Source organism: Pseudonaja textilis, chromosome 9 (assembly GCF_049901715.1).
Source record: "Pseudonaja textilis isolate UNSWEBS1 chromosome 9, rPseTex1.2, whole genome shotgun sequence".
NCBI lineage: Eukaryota > Metazoa > Chordata > Lepidosauria > Squamata > Elapidae > Pseudonaja > Pseudonaja textilis.
Window position 1 is genome coordinate 3359251 of NC_141998.1, and position 20384 is coordinate 3379634.

General features: G+C 45.7%; 2 protein-coding genes across 4 annotated transcripts in view; both read right to left on the reverse strand.

The window, feature by feature from the left end:
• CNNM3 (cyclin and CBS domain divalent metal cation transport mediator 3) overlaps positions 1-13231 on the reverse strand; it is a 45442-nt gene extending 32211 nt beyond the window's left edge. For both annotated transcript variants that reach the window (XR_015744641.1, XM_087938829.1), the window contains exon 1: positions 11724-13231. Coding sequence is in view for 1 of the 2 variants with exons in the window: in XM_087938829.1 (XP_087794955.1) it covers positions 11724-13134 (1411 nt within the window). In the remaining variant the exon portion in view is untranslated. The remainder of the gene's footprint in view (positions 1-11723) is intronic.
• The window catches only part of CNNM4 (cyclin and CBS domain divalent metal cation transport mediator 4), a 117240-nt gene that overhangs the window by 32211 nt on the left and 64645 nt on the right, over positions 1-20384 (reverse strand). The window lies entirely within an intron of this gene.

Consider the following 20384-nt stretch of genomic DNA (forward strand, 5'->3'; position numbering starts at 1 on the left):
TAAATGGCAACGGCTTTTTTTGACGCCCAAATCTATTCCTGGCTGACTTTGAAACTAAAGAAATAAAAGAGGATTCGACGTATTATACAGTTGGGGGACGCCTGGCACAAATGGCTTAAGAATAAAAAGAAACTAAAAATGGTGATTAGGCAAAGAATAGGAAATTATGCATATATCTATTGTGGAGAAAATGGAAATATATGATGAAAATATACTAATTTGTAATAATAAGGAAAGAAATATGCAACGGTAATGTAATAAGAAAGTATATATAGAAACATGCTAAGGAAATGTAAATGATGTCTTGACGTTGACATGATGATGTATGTAATTTTATTTTATGTGTTTGAAATTTGAAAACTGAATAAAGTTTATAATAAAAAACAATAAGGAGCAAACAAGTATATTCCTGGAGCCGCCGCCTTAGGTAGGTCTGAGTTTTCATTGATTTAAAGGGTTTTTTTTCCCCCAGCACTTCCTGAATTCCCCAAAGCGGAGATTACACCGAAATCCAGAACAAACATTCCCCATCTTGCTAATATTTTATCTGGTCCTTTGAAATCCAGGAGGTGGAGGAGGGCTCAGTGGGGCTACTTGCCTTGGGCATCTCCTGGGAGAAAGCAAAAACAGGAACTGGGGGCGGCGGCGGAGAACATGTGATATTTTGGAATTTGGCGTTAACCCCTGTGGCTGGTTGCCCTCCCTTGCTCCACCTTCCTGGGCACCTGCTGGCTTTTGTTGTTGCTGGAAAGACGCGGAGTTCAATTCGCGCCATCCCAGTTTCTACAAAATAAAGGCAGTCCAGAAATAGAAAATGGAAGGTGGGGAAGGGGAAAATGGGGGCTCTGGTGGGATTTTGGAAATATAAGGCTCGAGTCGAGGTGGGGAAGAGAGAAAATAACTTAACCGAGAGCCGTTTGAAGATGCCACCTTATCCCTACGCTCAAACGCAGAGGGGTCCCCAAACGTGGCAACTTTTAAGACTGGTGGATTTCAACGCTCAGCCCAACGTATCTAAACCACGATAACGCAGCCTCATCTTATTGGTAAAATATTTTTTTAAAGGACGGAAAGAGAGCAGGGATCGGCTTTTATTAACTAACATGCAGTTGGTTCCACCTTTTCTCAATCTATGGCCTTCCACTTATTTTACAGATTAACAGAGCTGGAAGGGGTCTTGTAGGTCATCTAGTCCAACCCCCTACCCAAGCAGGAGACTCTACACCATTTCTGACAGATGGCGGTCCAGTCTCTTCTTGAAAGCGTCCAGGGATGAAGCTCCTGAAACTTCTGAAGGCAACTTCTGTTCCATTGGTTGATTGTTCTACCTCTCAGAAAATTCCTCCTTATTTCCAGGTTGAATCTCTCCTTGTTCAGCTTCCATCCATTATTCCTTTTCTGGCCTTCAGGTGCTTTAGAAAACAGCTTGACCCCCCTCCCTCCTCTCTGGGGCAGCCCCTCAAGTATTGGAAGACTGCTCTCCTGTCTCCCCTGGTCCTTCTCTTCCTTAGACTAGCCAGGCCCAGTTCCTGCAACTGTTCATCGTAGGTTTTAGCCTCCAGTCCCCTCATCATCCTGGTTGCTCTTCTCTGCCCTCTTTCCAGGGTCTCAACCTCTTTTTTATAAATTAAGTTTTAATCTTGGGCTACAACTCCCATCTTCCTCAGACAGCAGCCTTTATCTGTAAAAGATGGGTACTGCAGTCCCACAAGGACACAGTTTGCCAGACTGGGAAGGACTAGTCCACGTATCATGGCTATGTTCATACAAGATGTTTTATTTCTTTCACTTAATATCAGTTCATTTGAGGGATTTGCACAAACGGGCTGCATTCATACAATATGCTAATCACGAGCAGAAGATTAACAAGATGGATTTTTTACCAACCCAGCTCAGAAAGAATTCTATTCTAATTCTAATTATTCCTATTCTATTCCTATCCCTATTCTATTCCCTATTCCATTCTATTCCCTATTCTATTTCTAGTCCCTATTCCATTCCATTCTATTCTATTCTATTCTATTCTATTCTATTCCCTATTCTGTTCTGTTCTGTTCTGTTCCATTCTATATTCTATATTCTATATTCTATTCTATTCTATTCTATTCTATTCTATTCTATTCTATTCTATTCTATTCTATTCTATTCTATATTCTCTTCTCTTCTATTCCCTATTCTGTCCTGTGTGAATCCAGAAAAGGACAACACCAATTTTGCTAATTTAAAACATTACGTTCAAATGAATGCTAATGCAATGAACAAAACTGAATATATTTGGCGCTGGGAGGAAAAAAATGATCCTTCCAATCATTTCTTTTGAAATATATGGAAGCTGACAATCTCAAGGGTGAGTCAAAGAGCTTGCAACTGACCACATCCTGCAATTAGTCATTAGATTTTTATCCTGCCTTTATTTTGTACAACCCAAAAGAATACGTGATGGCGCCCGTAACGGCCTCCCGTTTTCCCCATAACAACCCTTTGAAGTGGGTTAGGCTAAAAGTCAGTCATTGGCCCAAAGTCACCCAGCTGGATTTCGTGCACAAAGGAGGACTGGAATTCCCCATCTCCCAGTTTCTACCTCACTAAAAGTCCTCGACGTATCACCACGGTTGAGCTCAAAATGTCTGTTGCTAAGTGAGGCAGTTGCTTGCCCCATTTTATGACCATTCTTCCTGCAGTTGTTAAATGAATCCTGTGATTGTGAAGAGGCTTCCTCCTCTGTGGCAACCCCTCAAATATTGGAAGATGCTATCCTGTCTCCCCTGGTTCTTCTCTTCCCTAGACTAGCCAGGCCCAGTTCCTGCAACCGTTCATTGAATGTTTTAGCCTCCAATCCCTTAATCATCCTGGTTGCTCTTCTCTGCACTTTTTCTAGAGTCTCAACATCTATTTTACATTGTGGCAATCAAAACTGGATGCGGTACACCAAGTTATGACGATTAGAGCATCCCTACGGTCTTGTGATAAAAATTCAACAGCATGGCAACTGGTGTGTATTTACGACGGCTGCAGCACCCTGGAGTGACACGATCTCTCCGTTTGCAACTTTCCCAAGCAGCTTCTGGCAAGCGAAGTCAATTGGGGTGTGGTTTTGCTCAAGGGCTGGGTGCTTCCCTTAATTACAGTATTTGCTTAATAACCTAGCAATGAAGGTCGTAATATCTGGCATGGATCAATGGATCCAGAGACTGGGTGAAACCAGGCTCAATAGCAATAACTGGGAGAGGGATCTTGGAATCTTAGTGGACAACCAGCTAAATATGAGCCAGCCGTGTGCAGCGGGATCCAAAAAAGCCAATGCAATCCTAAGTTGCATTAACAGAGGGATACAATCGAGATCAAAGGAGGTACTAATACCACTCTATAAAGCCTTAGTAAGGCCACACCTAGAGTACTGCATCCAGTTTTGGTCGCCACACTATCAAAAAGATGTTGAGACTCTAGAAAAAGTGCAGAGAAGAGCAACCAGGATGATTAAGGGACTGGAGGCTAAAACATACGATGAACGGTTGCAGGAACTGGGCTTGGCTAATCTAGTGAAGAGGAGGACCAGGGGAGACAGGATAGCAGTTTTCCAATATTTGAGGGGGCTGCCCCAGAGAGGAGGAAGGGGTCAAGCTATTTTCCAAGGCACCTGAAGGCCAGACAAGGAACAATAAATGGAAACTGGTCAAGGAGAGATTTAACCTGGAAATAAGGGGAAACTTTCTGACAGTGAGAACAATCAACCAATGGAACAGACATTGCCCTCGGAAGTTGTGGGAGCTTCATCACTTGAGACCTTCAAGAAGAGATTGGACTGCCATTTGTCAGAAATGGTGTAGGGTCTCCTATATATAAAATAAAAATAAAAATGTACCTGCTTTTATTAAGGTCTGCCTGCTTTGAGATACCTAGATAAGCATTACGTCTATTCCTACATTCACAAAGGAAAGGAATTACTATAAATCGAAAAGCATGACTGGCTTGACTACTTATAAGGAGGCGGATTAGTGAGGGGTAGAAAAGAGCGGAGGCACCATTGTGTGTTAATGTGCGACAGACGTGTTTTTTTTTTTTAATAGTATCAAAATGGGTCTTGGCAAAAAAGAATAATAACTGGAAGAAAAGGAAGTAAAAGACATACGGTGTGACTTGCAGGAAGAGAAACCAAAAGTCTTGCATACGGAAAAAGTATTAATAACTGAAAGAACCGTCTAGGGAGATTCTCAAGACCTCCAAGTCCTGGTTCTCCCAACGGGGCTTTTTTCAGGAGGCAACTGGACATTTCTTGTTTTTTTTTCTTTTGAAGACGTTTCGCTTCTCCTCCAAGAAGCTTCTTCAGCTCTGAATGGATAGTGGGGAAGGGAAGGATTTATACTCCTTGCAAGACAGCTGGTCACTTGCATCCTTTTTGAGGGTCGCTGAGGCCGCTTGGAGGTTTATCTGTGTCTTCGGGGTCACCGGAGTGATGCAAATGGTTCCTGTAGTTTTGTTAAGTGGAGGATGACCTGTACTGAATTAATGCACCTTGGAGAGAAAGAAATCTTTGCAAAGGGTGCCGTTTATAAAAAGAGCCAGGCATGGTTAAGATGAAAAGGAGAAAAGGTGGAAAATGCAGAACAGTGTGGAAATTAAGGGTCACATCTGCAGGTGTAGACAATATAAGCAGATGAGGCGGACCAGTTGCTTTCGTGGTGTGGAGACAACAATTTAGTCCTCAACACCAGTAAGACCAGAAGGAGCTTATAGTGGCGTTCTAACCCAAACCTCGTTCCAAGGAAACAAAACACAAAACGGAGGGAACAGCAAAACCTTTTAATGATTCTTTATGAATTCCGTTTCTTCCCGGTTAAAAGGCTGTTTCCAACTAATGGTCTCTGATAAGGAGGAGCCTGGCCAAGGTGATGCAACGGCTGCCAAGAACACTAGATAAGGTTGCCAAGAAGTATTTCAAACACAAAGAGTCTCCAAACACGAACTAAGAGAATCTAAACGTCCACAAGGCTTGAGTGCAAAAACTTCTTTGCTTCCTGCAAAGAACTCCGGGTTCTCCGCTGGCTTTTATCTCTTAAGGGAGGGGCTGTCACCTTGCAGCCTTACTCCCAAGTCGCCCGTGCTGCTACAGCTGCTCTTTCCTTCGAGCAGCCCTGTGCACACGCACGCTGGGCACAGGCTCCTCGGGGTCCTCTTCCTCAATCTCGAAAGGCGGCACTCCACCCCCTGATGGCCCCATCCCTGCCTCACACGCAGGCCCCTCATCTGAGTCCCCGCTCTCCGAGACCTCAGCCATCTGTATCTGCTGCTGGCGAACCTCAACAAGGGGACTATAGGAGGATCAGATCAGACATCCATCCCTTACTTATCAATGCAACCCGAGTGGAGCAAGTGGCCACTTTTAAGTTCCAGGTTGTTGCCCTAAAAGAGGACCTGGCCTGGGGGGCTCACATTGCAGCCCCGGTCAAAAGGGCCCAGCAGAGATTTTACTACCTGAGGCTTCTCAGGAAACAACAAGTGAATGGAAAACTGCTGGTGACCTTCCACTACTGCACCATAGAGAGCATTTTAACTCACTGCACCTCTGTATGGTTTGCCAAGTGCACAGGGGCAGATAGGACAGTGTACCAGAGGGTTAATGTCATTGCCCAGAGGATCATTGGCTGCCCTCTCCCCTCTTTGGAAGAGCTTTATAGCTCCCGCTGCCTTAAGAAAGTTCAAAACATTCTCAAAGATCCACCTCATCCTGGGCACACTTTTTTTTTGAACTATTGGTACAGGACAATAAAAACAAGGAGAAATAGGTTGAAAAACAGCTTCTATCCCAGGGCAGTAACTCGATTGAATTCCACTCTATAGTGCAATATGAATGCAATAACAGGGGTTTTCAACTCAATTGCATAGAATGCGAAGGATGTGTGTTTTGCATTTATTTACTCGGAATCATAACAGAAAAATATAATAAAGAGGTGATTTATTTAATCATACATGTAATCACAGCAGCAAGGTTAGCCTTTGGTCAAAAGTGGAAAGATTCCTGATAAAAGTGAAGTAATAAAAAAGATATGGGCCTGCGGTAAGATGGACAAATTAACTTTGGAAATGAAAGATAAAGATGAGACAGAATATTATAAAAGTATGGGATAAATTCTTTCAATGGTGGGAAAAAAGGAAGGATCTAGAATCAAAAGGAAGTAGGGTTAGCAGAACGGATGATTAGAAATATAAAATATTGTATAAATGTATATAAAACATGTACTCTATGCCATAATACGTATGACAAAGAGGACTGTCAGGACGATCACACCACGTCCAATGTTTTTAAGAATTTACTCAAAAAAACTTTTGTAAAAAACTATATATATATATATCTGCTGCGAACTCCACATAGGTGTCGGGAAGAGCATCCGGCCAGTAAACGCTCAGGCTCCATCCGGTCGCCCAGATTCCACCCTGAATAAAGGGATTAAAGCAGCGTTCCCCAACTTTTCCAGCTTTGCGGACCGGTGGGCGACAGGGGATGTTTCCACGCTTGCAACTGGCAAATGGGTGCACGGCCCCATTTGCACGTGCAATGGGCAAAGCGCACATCGCTTGCACAAATGGAGCATGCATCCACATGCTCGCCCGCTGCTTGCTCCAGTGCCGCTTCTGTGGCCCAGTTCCAAATAGCTCATGGCCCAATAACGGGCCAGAGCCTGGAGGTTGGGGATCCCTGAATTAAAGGACAAGAAACCATGGTTGGAAACTGATCAAGGAGAGAAGCAACCTAGAATTAAGGAGAAACTTCCTAACAGTGAGGACAATTAACCAGTGGAACAACTTGCCACCAGAAATCATGGGTGATCCATCACTAGAGGTTTTTAAGAAGAGACTAGACAGTCCCTTGTCTGAAATGGAATAGGTTCTCCTGCTTGAGCAGGGGCTGGACTAGAAGACCTCCAAGACCCCTTCCAGCTGTATTCTGATTAATATTGATTGAGACTACAATAGAAAGAGTTGCTGCTTTGCTGCATTTTAATAGCTCTTCTTTTTAATCGGATTTAATATGATTTGAACCCAACTGTACACAGAATTGCACAGAATTTTAAAGGGTTATATATAACAAAAAAACCCTCAAAAGTTCATTGCTAAATGGGGTAAGAGTAGTACACGTTGGAAGTGAAGCATGTAGCAGAATAAACAGAATGCCTGACAATTCAACACCGAACAAGGAGCACAACGAAGATGTGTGATATTCCCTTGGTTGTTTATATATTGATGGAATGTTTGTGGTGTATAACAAGTTGGCTTTGAACACGAATGTACTTTTGTATGCAGATAATATCACTGAGTCACCGAGAAATACTGAAATAATTTCTGAATGTTACATTGCCTAATGGAACCAGGGCAAAGGGTCCTGGAGTTACAACCATTCATTCAGTAACAATCTGAAGTTACAACGGCGCTGAAAAAAGCGGCTTATGATCAGTTTCTGCACTTAGGACCATGGCACCCAAACCCTACAGTAACGTGATCAAAAATCGGCCACCGACATTTATTTCATGATAACCGCCGTTGGTTGGTAACCTTCCCAGCCACCTCCGACAAGCAGTGGGCGAAGCGGAATTCACTTAATGACCACATATTGTTTAACACAGGACAAACAAACCCCTCGAGGTTTTTAAGAAGAGACCGGGGCAGCCACTTGTCCTAAATTGTATAGGGCAATGTTGGCCAACCTTTTCAGCATTGAGTGCCGGAATGGGAGAACGCAGGGAAAGGGCCGGAAAGTGGAAGAGCAGCTCCTTAGCATGCATTCACGCACCAGGAAGCTGAGCTTCCGGTTTCTGGCACGCAGGCACACGCGAAGACCCGCTGGCCAGGGTGCATGTGCACCCAGGAAACCAGAAGCTCAGCGTCCCGGTGCGCACCAGAGAACTGCTCTTCTGGTTTCCGGCACTCCCACACATGTGAAGACCAGCTGGCCAACGCGCATGCATGTGCCAGAACCCAGTGTGACCAACCAGTGGTGCCAGGGACCACTGGTGGTCCGCGAGAAAAATTTGGTGGCCCGCAGAGAAACGTCACCCCCAAAGCAATGAATCCAGGCTGTGCGGGAACACAAGACGGTTCCACCCACGTGACCCATGGGAACACACGGCTTGTGTCACTTGCATTGTGAACAACACGAGGTAGTGAGGGGAGGGGGGAAAGGGCAGTGGGGGGAACTTGCCCCACACGCCTGGCCTGGCCACTGGGCTGCGTCTTTCCGCTTCTTTCTTCTTCTCCTTTTGGCTGCGCACAAGGAAAGCAGCGGAAGTCTTTCTTTCTCTCCCCCAAACTCCGCCAGAAATGAGTCTTTGCGACCCCGCAAGGCCTTCTGCCCCAAGAGGCTGCGCCATTCTGGCGGAGTTTGGGGGAGAGAAAGACTTCTGCTGCTTTCCTTGCATGAAGCCAACAGTCTCTCTTTCTCTCTCCCCCTGAGAACGGAGCTGGAGACGGTATCCTGCGATCCCAAATAAAGAACAATCAGTCGGTAGGACAACATGGGGGTGGGGGATTTTCCTGCAGACTTTGGAGGGGGGGATTTTCCCAGGGTCTCTGTTCCGCAGGATTTAAAATTGTGAGTTTGGTCGACCCTGAGGTCCAAAAGGTTGGCGACCCTGGATTAGATGACTTACAAGGCTCCTTCCAACTCTATTCTGACCGAGCAATCATTTTCTATGAGCAATTATAATGATGGATATGGGGGGGAAAAAAACATGTATTCCATCCAATGAGTGCCAGCCTGCAGAACTGGGCCAGTCCAGTGGTGTTTATTTTTTGCAGGACTCAACTCACCGTGTCCCTAGCCAGACGGAGACTAATTCATAAGCAGTCCTTGTGGTTGAAAAAGCTGGCTTGCTAGCTTTCTTTCTTTCTCACCATCCCGTATCTTACGGCCCCAGGATCATTTTAAGCCCCCGAGCACTGCTTTCTCACATGCAAGAAAACAGCAGGCAAGATACGGCCACGGTGATCACATCTTACGCACATATATCTCAGGAAGATACAAAGGTCCGTAATATAAAGGGATATGTATGTGAAACAATCAACTGCTCCCCTCTTGAAAGATCACAGTGTGCCAACTTATGTAGGGAAATGCCTATCGAGGAATGAGATTTGGAGCAACCTCCCATCCTGGTGTCCCTTCAGGATGTGTTTCTCTTTAGTTTCGACATGAGAAGTCCGATCTGGAAGGAAAACTGGCTTTTATAGCTTGAATTGCGTTAGTCCCCGTGGGCCTTTTTATGATGCGTTTCTGCTGGAAGGTTTGCATAGTTCAAGAGCGCACCAAGAGGTTAGAGAGTTCAACAGCCAGCAATCTTCACGGGTAATTAGCCGGCCCAATAAAATTTATCATTTTACTCCGGCTCTTGTAACAACTGATAAATCATTAAAGCACCAAGATCACAATGTACTGGCATTAGAGAAGCTGCCTTTTTAAGTCCATGGAATTATTTCTTCATACACTTCCTACTAGGCTATCTCATCGGCTGCAGAGACGGATCTGTCGACTCAATTTTTACCGGCTGGTAAGAATTGCACCTGGATCTAAAGAGGCACTGAATCATTGAGGTGGTTTTTGCCCGACCGCAGGAGTTAAAGAGATGTTCGTTCTCTTTGGGTGTCCAAAGCAAGTTTGCTTTGACTCAGGTTGACTCAGGTTGACTCAGCCTCCCGTCCTTCCGACGTGGGTCAAATGAGGACCCAGATCGTTGGGTGCAAGAGGCTGACTCTATAAACAGCTTAGAGGGGGCTGTAATGGACTGTAAAGTGGTATATAAGTCTAAGTGCTATTGCCATTTTTCTTCCTTCCTCCCTCGGTGGCTGACTCTGTAAACCGCTTAGAGGGGCTGAAAAGCACTGTAAAGCAGTATATAAGTCTAAGTGCTATTGCTATACAAGACAACTTTGGAAATGTCTTTCAAAGTAGCGCAAAACTGATTCCATCAAGCTAAATCCCTTTAAATGAAATAAACAACAATACATCCTTGCAAATTTTCTAACTTCAAAAACACCCCAGGTAATACCATCCCTGGACCACTTTAAAACAGGGTAAGAGTCTAGTTCACGAGACAGGATGCTACAAACAAGTGGGGGAACAGGGAAGAAGGAAGACAATTTCAAAATTATTATCAAAATTTCTCCCCCCCCCCGCCATTAACAGTTCTAGAGACGTCAAAATCCTGGATCATCTTTTGCACACTTTTGGTTTGTTCTAGGAAATTCAAATGATTCTTTTCTTTTTAAGAGGACAAGGCAACGATAACTTTCACTACTTCAGGAAAAAAAATGCCTTGATTAGTTGTTTTCAATATGGAATCGCAGACCGCTGTTTAAAAAAAAAACCCTCAAGAGAATGTGCTCAAAACAGAAAATGTGACCGGTTGAACGCTGAACTGGGACTAGAGAGATGTCCATTCAAATCCCCGCTCTCTACTGAAGTTCACTGGGTAACTCTGGGTCAGACCTGAACTGTGAGCACAACCTCAACAGGGCTGTTCTGAGAATGAAACGATTGGCCGCGCAAAGAAAATACCATGCAGGCAATTTTGAGCTGTGAGAACGAGACACGTACGCAACAAACGCAGGCGTGAACGAACTTTGCAGGATCTTACCAAAAGGATTTCAAACAGGCAAAGTTCAACCACATTCTGTGAGTGGAGGGGGAAAAAAATCAGTGGCAATAAGTAAACTATTTATGAAAACTGTCTTCCGGGGACCCCAAAAGTGATTTTTTTTTTCAAGAGGCAACTGGAGTTTCTGGCTTTTCTTTTGAAGACCTTTCGCTTCTCTTCCAAGAAGCTTCTTCAGCTCTGACTGGATGGTGGGATGTTCAGTCAGAGCTGAAGAAGCTTCTTGGAAGAGAAGCGAAAGGTCTTCAAAAGAAAAGCCAGAAAGTCCAGTTGCTTCTTGAAAAAGCACCTTTGTGACAACCATCCTTGCTATTTATGTTGACTGTTTAATATGATTTGATTGCTTATTTGTACCCTATGACTATCATTAAGTGTTGCACCGTATGATTCTTGACTCTTGACAAATGTATATTTTCTTTTATGGACACTGAGAACATTTGCACCAAGACAAATTCCTTCTGTGCCCAATCACACTTGGCCAATAAAGAATCTAGTCTAGTCTATTCTCTACTCCTATTCCTATTCTATTCTACTCTAATTCTATTCTATTGTACCCTATGACTATCATTAAGTGTTGCACCATATGATTCTTGACTCTTGACAAATGTATCTTTTCTTTTACGTATACTGAGAGCATTTCCACCAAGACAAATTCCTTGTGTGTCCAACCACACTTGGCCAATAAAGAATTATATTCTATTCTGTTCTATTCTATTCTTCATTCCAATATTCTATTCTATTCTTCATTCCAATATTCTATTCTACTCAATCCTAATCCCTATCCTATTCTATGGTTCCTGTTATGCTATGCTATGCCTATGCTATCCTACCTCTACCATCCACTACAGATGTTTTCTGGGGATGTCTGTTCATCCTCCATGATCATCTTGCTGGAAAAACTTCTAAAGAAACTTTCAGAATAGTTTGAAAACCAACCGTCTCTCCAGATGCTCACCAGGATTCAGACACTGGTATCATTCCCAATGTTGTTGTTGTTTAAAAAACAAAAAACACAGGACAAGCAACAACCTACTTATTACAGGCCCAGCGTCTGCTGTGACAATATAAAAGACGCCTATTTACCTCTCTTGAACTCCTCCAACACGGCATCCAGCTTGGTGTCGTTGAAGACAAAGTGAAGCGGGTGATTGTAGAACTTGATGATGGTGCTCAGGGGAGTGCAGTCGTCAGGGTCCACCAAGGCCAGGTCCTTGACGTAGAGCATGTCCACCAAGTTGGTCCGCTCATCCTCATACACTGGGATGCGGGTGTAGCCGCTCTGCATGATGGTGGACATGTTGTTGAAGTCCAGCACGGCGTCGGCGTTCAGCATGAAGCACTCGTCCAACGGGGTCAGGACGTCCTCCACCGTCTTGTTCCGCAGGGCCCCCTTGCTGAACTCCTCCCGCACAAACTCGTTGTAAGGGTCGCTGTTGCGCACCATGTCCAGGATCTTCTCCCGCAAGAGGTAGGTGCTGTTGTCATGCCGCAGGGCCAGCTCCAGCACCCGACTCAGCGGCAGCGCCACGGGGAACGTCAGCAGCATGAAGAACTGGGTCAGCCACAGGCCCCGCGGGGCCAGCCACAGACCCCAGCGGGAACTGGCGGCGAAGGGCAGCACCTCGGCCAGCAGGAAGGACAAGGCGGCCACGCCGAGGATGGCCGGGACCAGCGCCCCCACGGCCCGATAGAAGAGCACAGCCAGGGCGGCCTGCGCCACGGCGCTCACCAGCAGCAGCGCGCACAGGACGAAGGGGCCCCGGTGCCGGACGGGCTCCAGCGCCTTAGAGGCGCCCCGCTCTGCCTCTGAGCCACAGTCCCGCAGCACGTAGAGCTCGGCCGGATCCAGCCACAGGGTGCTGAGCTGCAAGGTGCGCAGGAGGGCCAGCAGGGCTAGCAGGAGGGCCACTAGGGTGCCCAGCAGCCAGGGGGGCATGGGTGGGGGCCACGCCTCGGCCGCCACCCGGGCCCCTCCGCCTTCGTCCTCCGTCACCAGGATGGCATCGCCTGGGGCAGCCGGGGCCCAGGGGCGGCCGGGCCCCGACGGGCTGCAGAGGCGGTACCGTCCTCCGGGGCCCCCGGGGGCCACTCGCACCGTCACCAGCCCTGCATGCTCGCTGGCGGGCAGGACCTGGTGGGCCAGCACCTGAGGGGCCCCCGAGGAGGAGGAAGAGGAAGGCTCTTCCCCGGGGTTCCCCCCGCAGGGCGCCTCCTCCGGCACGAAGGCGGCCCAGGGCCAGCTGCGGTTGTGCAGCCCGGTGCCGTAGAGGCGCAGTCGGAAGGTGGCCCCAGGCAGGGCCCTTACCAGGCCCCCCGTGGCCGCGGCGCCGTCCTCCAGGCGGAAGCCCAGCACTCGCGGGCAGGCGGGCGGGCAGGGATCCCCGCCGGGCTCAGGATCGGGCGGCGCGCCGTCTCGAAGGGCGCCCGCCGCGGCCGCCCAGCCGCAGAAGAGCACCAACCAGGCGCCGCCAACGCCGCCGCCTTCGCCCGCCATCCCCGGAGGCGCCGCGGGAACCCCGACCGGACACGGACGCACAAAACGAGCAGCAGCAGCGGCGGCGAGCGCAGCCTCCTCCGGAGCAACTCCGAGGGGGAGTGGCCGGAGCGGGCAAGGTCAGCTGACTCCCCTCCGAGCGCCGCCGAACTTGCCTGCGGCGGACGGGCCAATGGCCGCGCCCGCCCGCCGCAGCTCAGCCAATGGGAGCAGACGGGGGGTGTGGCCGGCGCGGCGGGAGGACGGGGGTGGGGGGTGGAGGGAGAGGGGGAGACGGGCTCAAGTTCGGTGGCACCGCGGTATAAACAAGACGGAGGGGGGGGGGTTAGGAGGGAGCTGCGATTTAAAGGGGCCGCCACCCCGCTATTGTCCGCATGGCGGCGGTGGGGGAGGGGGGCGGGAGAGAGAGGGCAGCTGAGGACTTGGAGAGGAGGAGGAAGAGGAGGAGGAGTGGGCTGGAAAGGCCCGTTGCAGCTAGTCTTGAAGGGGCTGGGTAAATGTGGATGAGCAGCCCCCTTCCTTTCCCCGTTCAAATCTCAGCCTTGCAAAAAGTGGTGGAGACGCAATGCTTTATTTGCAGCGAGGCTTAGCCGGGAATCGGGGTCCGTGCAGGAGGAGGAGGAGGAGGAGGAGGAAGAAGAAGAAGAAGAAGAAGAAGAAGAGGAGGAGGAGGAGGAGGAGGAGGAGTTGGCATGGGGAGGAAGAGGAGGAGGAAGGAAGGAGGAGGGAGGAAGTGAAGAAGAGAGGAAGAAGAAGAAGAAGGGAGGAGGGGAGAGAAAGAAAGAAAGGAAGAAGAAGAAGAAGAAGAAGAAGAAAGGTTGGCATGGGGAGGAAGAGGAGGAGGAAGAAGAAGAAGAGGAGGAGCAAGGAGAAAAAGAAGGAGAAGAAAGGTTTCTGGCATGAGGAGGAGGAAAGAGGAAGAAGAAGAAGAAGAGGAGGAGGAGGAGGAGGAGGAGGAGGAGTTGGCATGGGGAGGAAGAGGAGGAGGAAGGAGGAGGAAGAAGAGGAGGAAGAAGAACGGGGAGGGGAAGAGAAGAAAGGAAGAAGAAGAAGAAGAAGAAAAAGAAGAAGAAGAAGAAGAAAGGTTGGCATGGGGAGGAAGAGGAGGAGGAAGAAGAAGAAGAGGAGGAGCAAGGAGAAAAAGAAGGAAGAAGAAAGGTTTCTGGCATGAGGAGGAGGAAAGAGGAAGAAGAAGAAGAAGAAGAAGGGGGAAGGGAAAAGAAGAAGAGAAGGAGAGGAAGAACTTTATTTTTCCCTTTGAATGTCCAGGGAGATTCTTAGTCCTCCAGGTTGTCCCAAAGCTGCTTTTTTTCCAAGAGGCCACTGGACCTTCTTTCTTTTTTTCTTTTGAAGATGTTTCACTTCTCATCCAAGAAGCTTCTTCAGCTCTGACTGGAGAGTAGGGAAGGGAAGGATTTATATTTCTTGCAGACAACTGGACATTCGCGTTCTGCGATATAAAATCCTTCCCTTCCCTTCCTTCCAGACAGAGCTGAAGAAGCTTCTCGGATGAGAAGTGAAACATCTTCAAAAGAAAAAAGAAAGAAAGTCCAGCTGCCTCTTGAAAAAAAAAAGGCACCCTTGTCCCTTTGAATGTATGCTAATTGGCATGCATTAAAATGAAATTTCTTTGCATACAGCTCACCTCCTCCAATATACAGTACATAAACATGATAGAATAAAGAAATAAATACAAAATTATGCTATTCTGTGCTATACAGGTAGTCTCCCACCGTTTGTTTAGTGACCCCCAGAATTACAATGGTGCTGAAAAAAAGTTGGCTTGTTTCACAGTTATGACCTCTGAAGCATCCTCATGTCCATGCAATCAAAATTCGGATGCTTGGCAACCAATTCACATTTATGACCATATTGCTGTGTCCCAAGATCACACGATCCTCTTTCACGACCTTCTGAGAAACAACGTCCATGGGGAAGCCGGATTCACTTAACAACCATGTCACTAGCTTAACAGCTGCAGTGCTCCACTTAACAACTGTGGCAAGAAAAGTCTTAAAATGAGGCCAAATTCACTTAATATATGTCTCACTTAACAATAGAAATCAGGGCTCAGTTGTGCCTGTAAGTCTAGGACTACCTGTATTACCTCCTGTCTAGTTCCTTCTTATTACTACCTATTAAGTACTACTAGTTCTTACTACTAGTAGTACTTACTAGTAGTAGTAAGTACTAGTTTTTATTACTACCCCTAGAAGCAAAGCATACTGTTTTGTGCAAAGTTTTATTCATCCCATTGGCATATCATGAATATAATTAATTAGGCTAGATGTTCAAACAATGAGTAAAGTACTATGCCTAAAGCTTCAGTACAGTACGCCTTTCCTGGTGGAATCAATAAGTTTTTCCTTAACTGTGCCTTAAAGACACCTTTCTAACCACATCCCTGTCCCCATCTGGCTACCCTGCCCAGTTTACAAAACAGATACCCAAAGCAGAGGAAAACCAATGTAGATATATCTTTATGCATATTGCATGCACACGGGCTTTTAAATAACAATCATGATTACTTGGTGCAAAAGAGAAAAGTGGATGTTGGACTCACAAATATGAGTGAAGAAACTGTGCGAAGTCAATAATGTAATAACAGACAATGAACTTATTGAAAAGTCTTCATAAATTTTATTCAAATGTGTATATAAAAGACAGGAAATCAATATGTTAAAAATAATGAATGCCTTTCAAGACAACAGTTACCTAAACTATCACAACGGAACGTGGTGGCTCAGTGGCTAAGAACGCTGAGCTTGTCGATCAGAAAAGGTCAGCAGTTCAGTGGTTCAAATCCCTAGCGCTGCGTCACGGAGTGAGCTCCCGTTCCTTGTCCCAGCTTCTGCCAACCTAGCAGTTCGAAAGCATGTAAAAAAAGTGCAAGTAGAAAAATAGGGACCCCTTTGGTGGGAAGGGAACAGTGTTCTGGGCGCCTTCAAAGGTGTTGTGTCCTACCGGCCACATGACCACGGAGACATCTTTGGTTAGCACTGGCTCTTCTTTGGCTTTGCAAAGGAGAGGAGCACCGCCCCCTAGAACCGGAAATGACCAGCACGGATGCGCGAGGGGAACCTTTACCTTTACCTAAACTATCAAAAGTCCAGAGACAACTTATGAACAACCGAAATACTGCTTTTGAGGTATCAGAATCTATTTTAAAAATGAGGCCAGGCCCAGATAGTCTCACAAGCCTATACTACAAATGTTTCCAGGATGAACTTCTTCAAGCATTAAAAGAAACAATGAATGAAATTCTACAGGGGGGTGGAATATACCCCAGATGTGGAAAGAAACAACTTGGAATAGCACTATCAGCCTTGAAAATAGGAACTGTTTTGTCTTTCGTTGTACAGGGTCTGCTCCAAGAAAAGAGATAGAATTTTCTATAAATGGTTTGCAAGGTCACTTTTTGTTTTCATTTCCAGAGAATACAAGACAGGAAAAAGAAAAAAGAAAACAGGAGAATTAAGCGAAGCAGCTCTTCTCCCAGATTTAGAGATGCAACACTGGAGGCCATATATACATTTATTCATCCTTACTTACATCTTCCAACATTCTTGGTATTATTTAAGTCTCATGATCACAGATGTCCTCCTAACAACTCTTTTCAATTCCCCACCAACAGTAAAATCTATTCCAAATTATATAATATTCCGATTCATCCTTATTTTTCATCTCTAGTATTAGTCTATCCATTTCAGCGCAAATCAAAATTTTATTTATGACTTCATCTTCACTAGGAATTTCTTTCTCTTTCCACTTCTGGGCAAATACCATTCTTGCTGCAGTGTTGACATGTATTATCAAATATAACTCTTCCTTCTTATATTTTTGGGTATAATTCCCAATAAGAAACATTCTGGTTCATGGTCTACTTTAAATAGGGTCAACCTATTTTCCAAAGCATCAGAAGGCAAGACAAGAATCAATGGATGGAAACTAATCAAGGAGAGAAGCAACCCAGAACTAAGGAGAAATTTTCTAACAGGGAGGACAATTAACTAGTGGAAGGGCTTGCCTTCAGAAATTGGAGGTTTTAAAGAAGAGACTGGACCGCCATTTGTACAGAATGGGAAGGTCTTCTGTTTGAGCAGGGGGTTGGGCTAGAAGACCTCCACAGTTCCTTCCAACTCTGTTATCCTGTTCTGAAAAGATTTGTATTTTTTAACTGAAGATTTGCAATGCTTCCTCGGTTAATTGCCCCAGTGTGATATTAACTCCGGTGCTTGAACTTCTCTTGAACTATTGCATCCGTTTTCCTTGGGAATCCTAAATCTCCTTTTCAGATTTTCCACAGGCAAAGGAAGCATTGTATCTCTGGGCTATTTCCATCCTGCAGAATCCTTGATGCTGTTGAAACTTGGCGGTTTGCTTGCAGACGGTTCATTACCCAACTAAATAACCGTCATCAGTGCTATTGGGGTTGGGGTTTGCTGCCTGTGTATATATAGCAGTGTGTCGTGTCAGTGTTGGTGGAATGTGGTATTTCCAAGCAGAAAAACATTATAATGATTGAGTACAGTCAGCCAGATGTTTAGTTGGCTTTTGAACTGAATAGGCGGCATTTTGTCCACCTATTAAAATCTTCCCAAGTACCTGGGATAGGCAAATGTGGTTAGAGATATCGTTGCAGGTTGTAAGCTATTTCAAGTAAACCTGCCTTTTAGCAATTGACTGATCATAATTTTGTCAATGCTGATGTATTCAGAGGTGGCATTCAGCCGGTTTTGACCAGTTCTGGAGAACCGGTAACGGAAATTTTGAGTCGTTCGGAGAACCGGCCAATACCACCGCTGACTGGCGGTGCGCCAACCCCATCTCTTCTCCGCCTCCCATTGAGTCCCAGCTGATTGGCTGGGTCTTCTTTGGTTGCTCTGCACAGGAGAACGGAGCTGGAAAGCAGGTTAGTGGGGTGGGGAGGGATTTTGTAGTAAACTTCCCCCAGGAGTGGGGAGGGAATGGGGATTTTGCAGTATCCTTCCCCTACCACACCCACCAAGCCATGCCCACCAAGCCACACCACATTCGCCCACCAAGCCATGCCCACAGAACCGGTAGTAAAAAAAATTTGAACCCCACCACTGGATATATTATTATTAAAGATGTTAGATCTAGCTTTTTGAAGGTGGCTCTGATGCTTGTAAAGGGTGGAAGGAAATAAAAGAGGTGTCAGCTTCCAGCCAGATGCAAAGTAGACGGAGTCAGTTATTATAGTGTTGGGGGCATCATTGGAAGACTTGAAGGGCCAACTTAATGTCCTAGAGAAAACGGAACCAATAGCACATAATGAAACAACTAGACTGTCAGCTTTGGAAGCCATATTGTATTTAGAAACTTCCATACTGCCACATCTTGGTGCCTGGGGATTTGGAAGGGGGGATTTTATAGAGAGATGGAAGTTTAAACATAACAACATTCTTCTCATAAAGTCAAGGACAAGGTTACTCTGCACCTGGAAAGAAGAATGTCCCCAGTTGGGACGATGAACGATTGGACCATGTGATGGACTGGTGGGTGCAGGGAATGAGTTTTTGATTTTCAATCGGGAAGGGAAAACCTGTAACTCTCAGATCAATTCTTATTTGGATGGATTTCATTTCTGAGAGCTGAATGGAAACGAGGAGTTTCGGTGGAAGGCTGACATAGACCAGATCTCAGTTCATATGGTCAGACGGAGCTTAATGGGCCAACTGGCCACATCCAACTCACCACAGGACAATTCAGCAATTCCATTTATTTAAAATTATTACGTGATTTTAATTTTTGTCGTTCACATTTCATTTTGTCTCTCCTTTGGCATTGTTTCTTTAATGATTCTATTCCCCCATTTCTTCAATCATCAGTGTAATTCTTCTCCTGCAGCGAGTTGGCTGTGGTGAGTTGTCTTAAACCGCCATATGAAGATGTTTAATTAACACGGATCCAACCTCCTCTCCATCTTTCAATTGAGCTGCGAAGTTCTGGATTTTATACTAATGTATTTATGCTCTTAGTTTATATAGTTTTTATTTTTTTATAATTATAAGCCACCCAGAGTTACCTTGAGGTAAGATGGGCGGCCTATAAAACAATAAAATAAATGGAGTTGGAAGGTACCTAAGAGGTCATCATGCCCAACCTCCTATATTTCAGACACATAACACAAAGATGGAACTCGCTGGAGAAGGCTCCAATGCTGGGAAAAGTGGAAGGGAAAAGGACAACCACTGCCAAGAAGATGAAGTAGGTTACAATTGTGATGTGGAAATGGCTAAGAGTTAACAGCAATTCGACAGCACAGTCGACTTTTACCTCAGGATACCTCAGGATATTGTATCCCTTAGCAGAAACCAGCCTGTGGTTTGCTTTGGAGTGCTTTGCTTGGTTGGATGTGCTTCACTTCAGATGTTTTCCAAAAATGAACGACAACAAAATCAATCGATCCATTAGTCAAACAATCATTAAGAAGCCTAGCTGGACCTACTCCGAATCAATGGCTGGAGAAAGATCAAAGCTAACTTCCTCTTGATATTTTTTTCTTTTATTCTTCGCATGCCGCAGGGACGAAGACGGAACTGAAATCAACCAAATAACCCCCCATTATTGCTTTTCTTGTCAAATCGTTCTATTTCCTGGAGGCTAAAAGAGATGGGCTGAACCCCTCTTTCTTTGGACCATGTCTCGGTGAAAGTTGAAGAGTACTGTTTTGTTTCTATAGAAGTATGGATTACGACGTATAAACATTTATAAAACATTTATAATCCGTGCCCTTGTTGTCTGCGTCAAATGCTATCGTTGCTCGCCCGCCAATCTCTCCCACTCTGTTTTTAGTTGTTGCTTGGGGAAATTGCGGTTTGGGCGCTAGCCATCAATTGCAGGTGGAAGCCAACTTGCAAAGATGGATAATTTGCCATTATCAAGTCACCTTTGACTTTAATTGACTGCGGAGAGGGTATTTCAACAGCAGGAAAAAGATAAATCCACCATGGATAACACAAGCATCAATCAACAGGAAGACAACGGACGCACCTGGGAGCACCCACCACATCCCCAAAGGTTTTTTTTGAAACAAGTCTATATGGTGATAATCAGAAGCTATGCAAAGTGTTTATTGATTGGTGTCAAGAAGGGATTTGTCCAGAACAGAATTATGCTGCAGGGGTTGTCTTTTGGAGAGCAAAAAAAAATCATTTGTTCGAAAAAAAATCATTGCAGAAATTTGCAATGATTGGTTGAGGACAGATGAATCTGAGTCCTTCTTT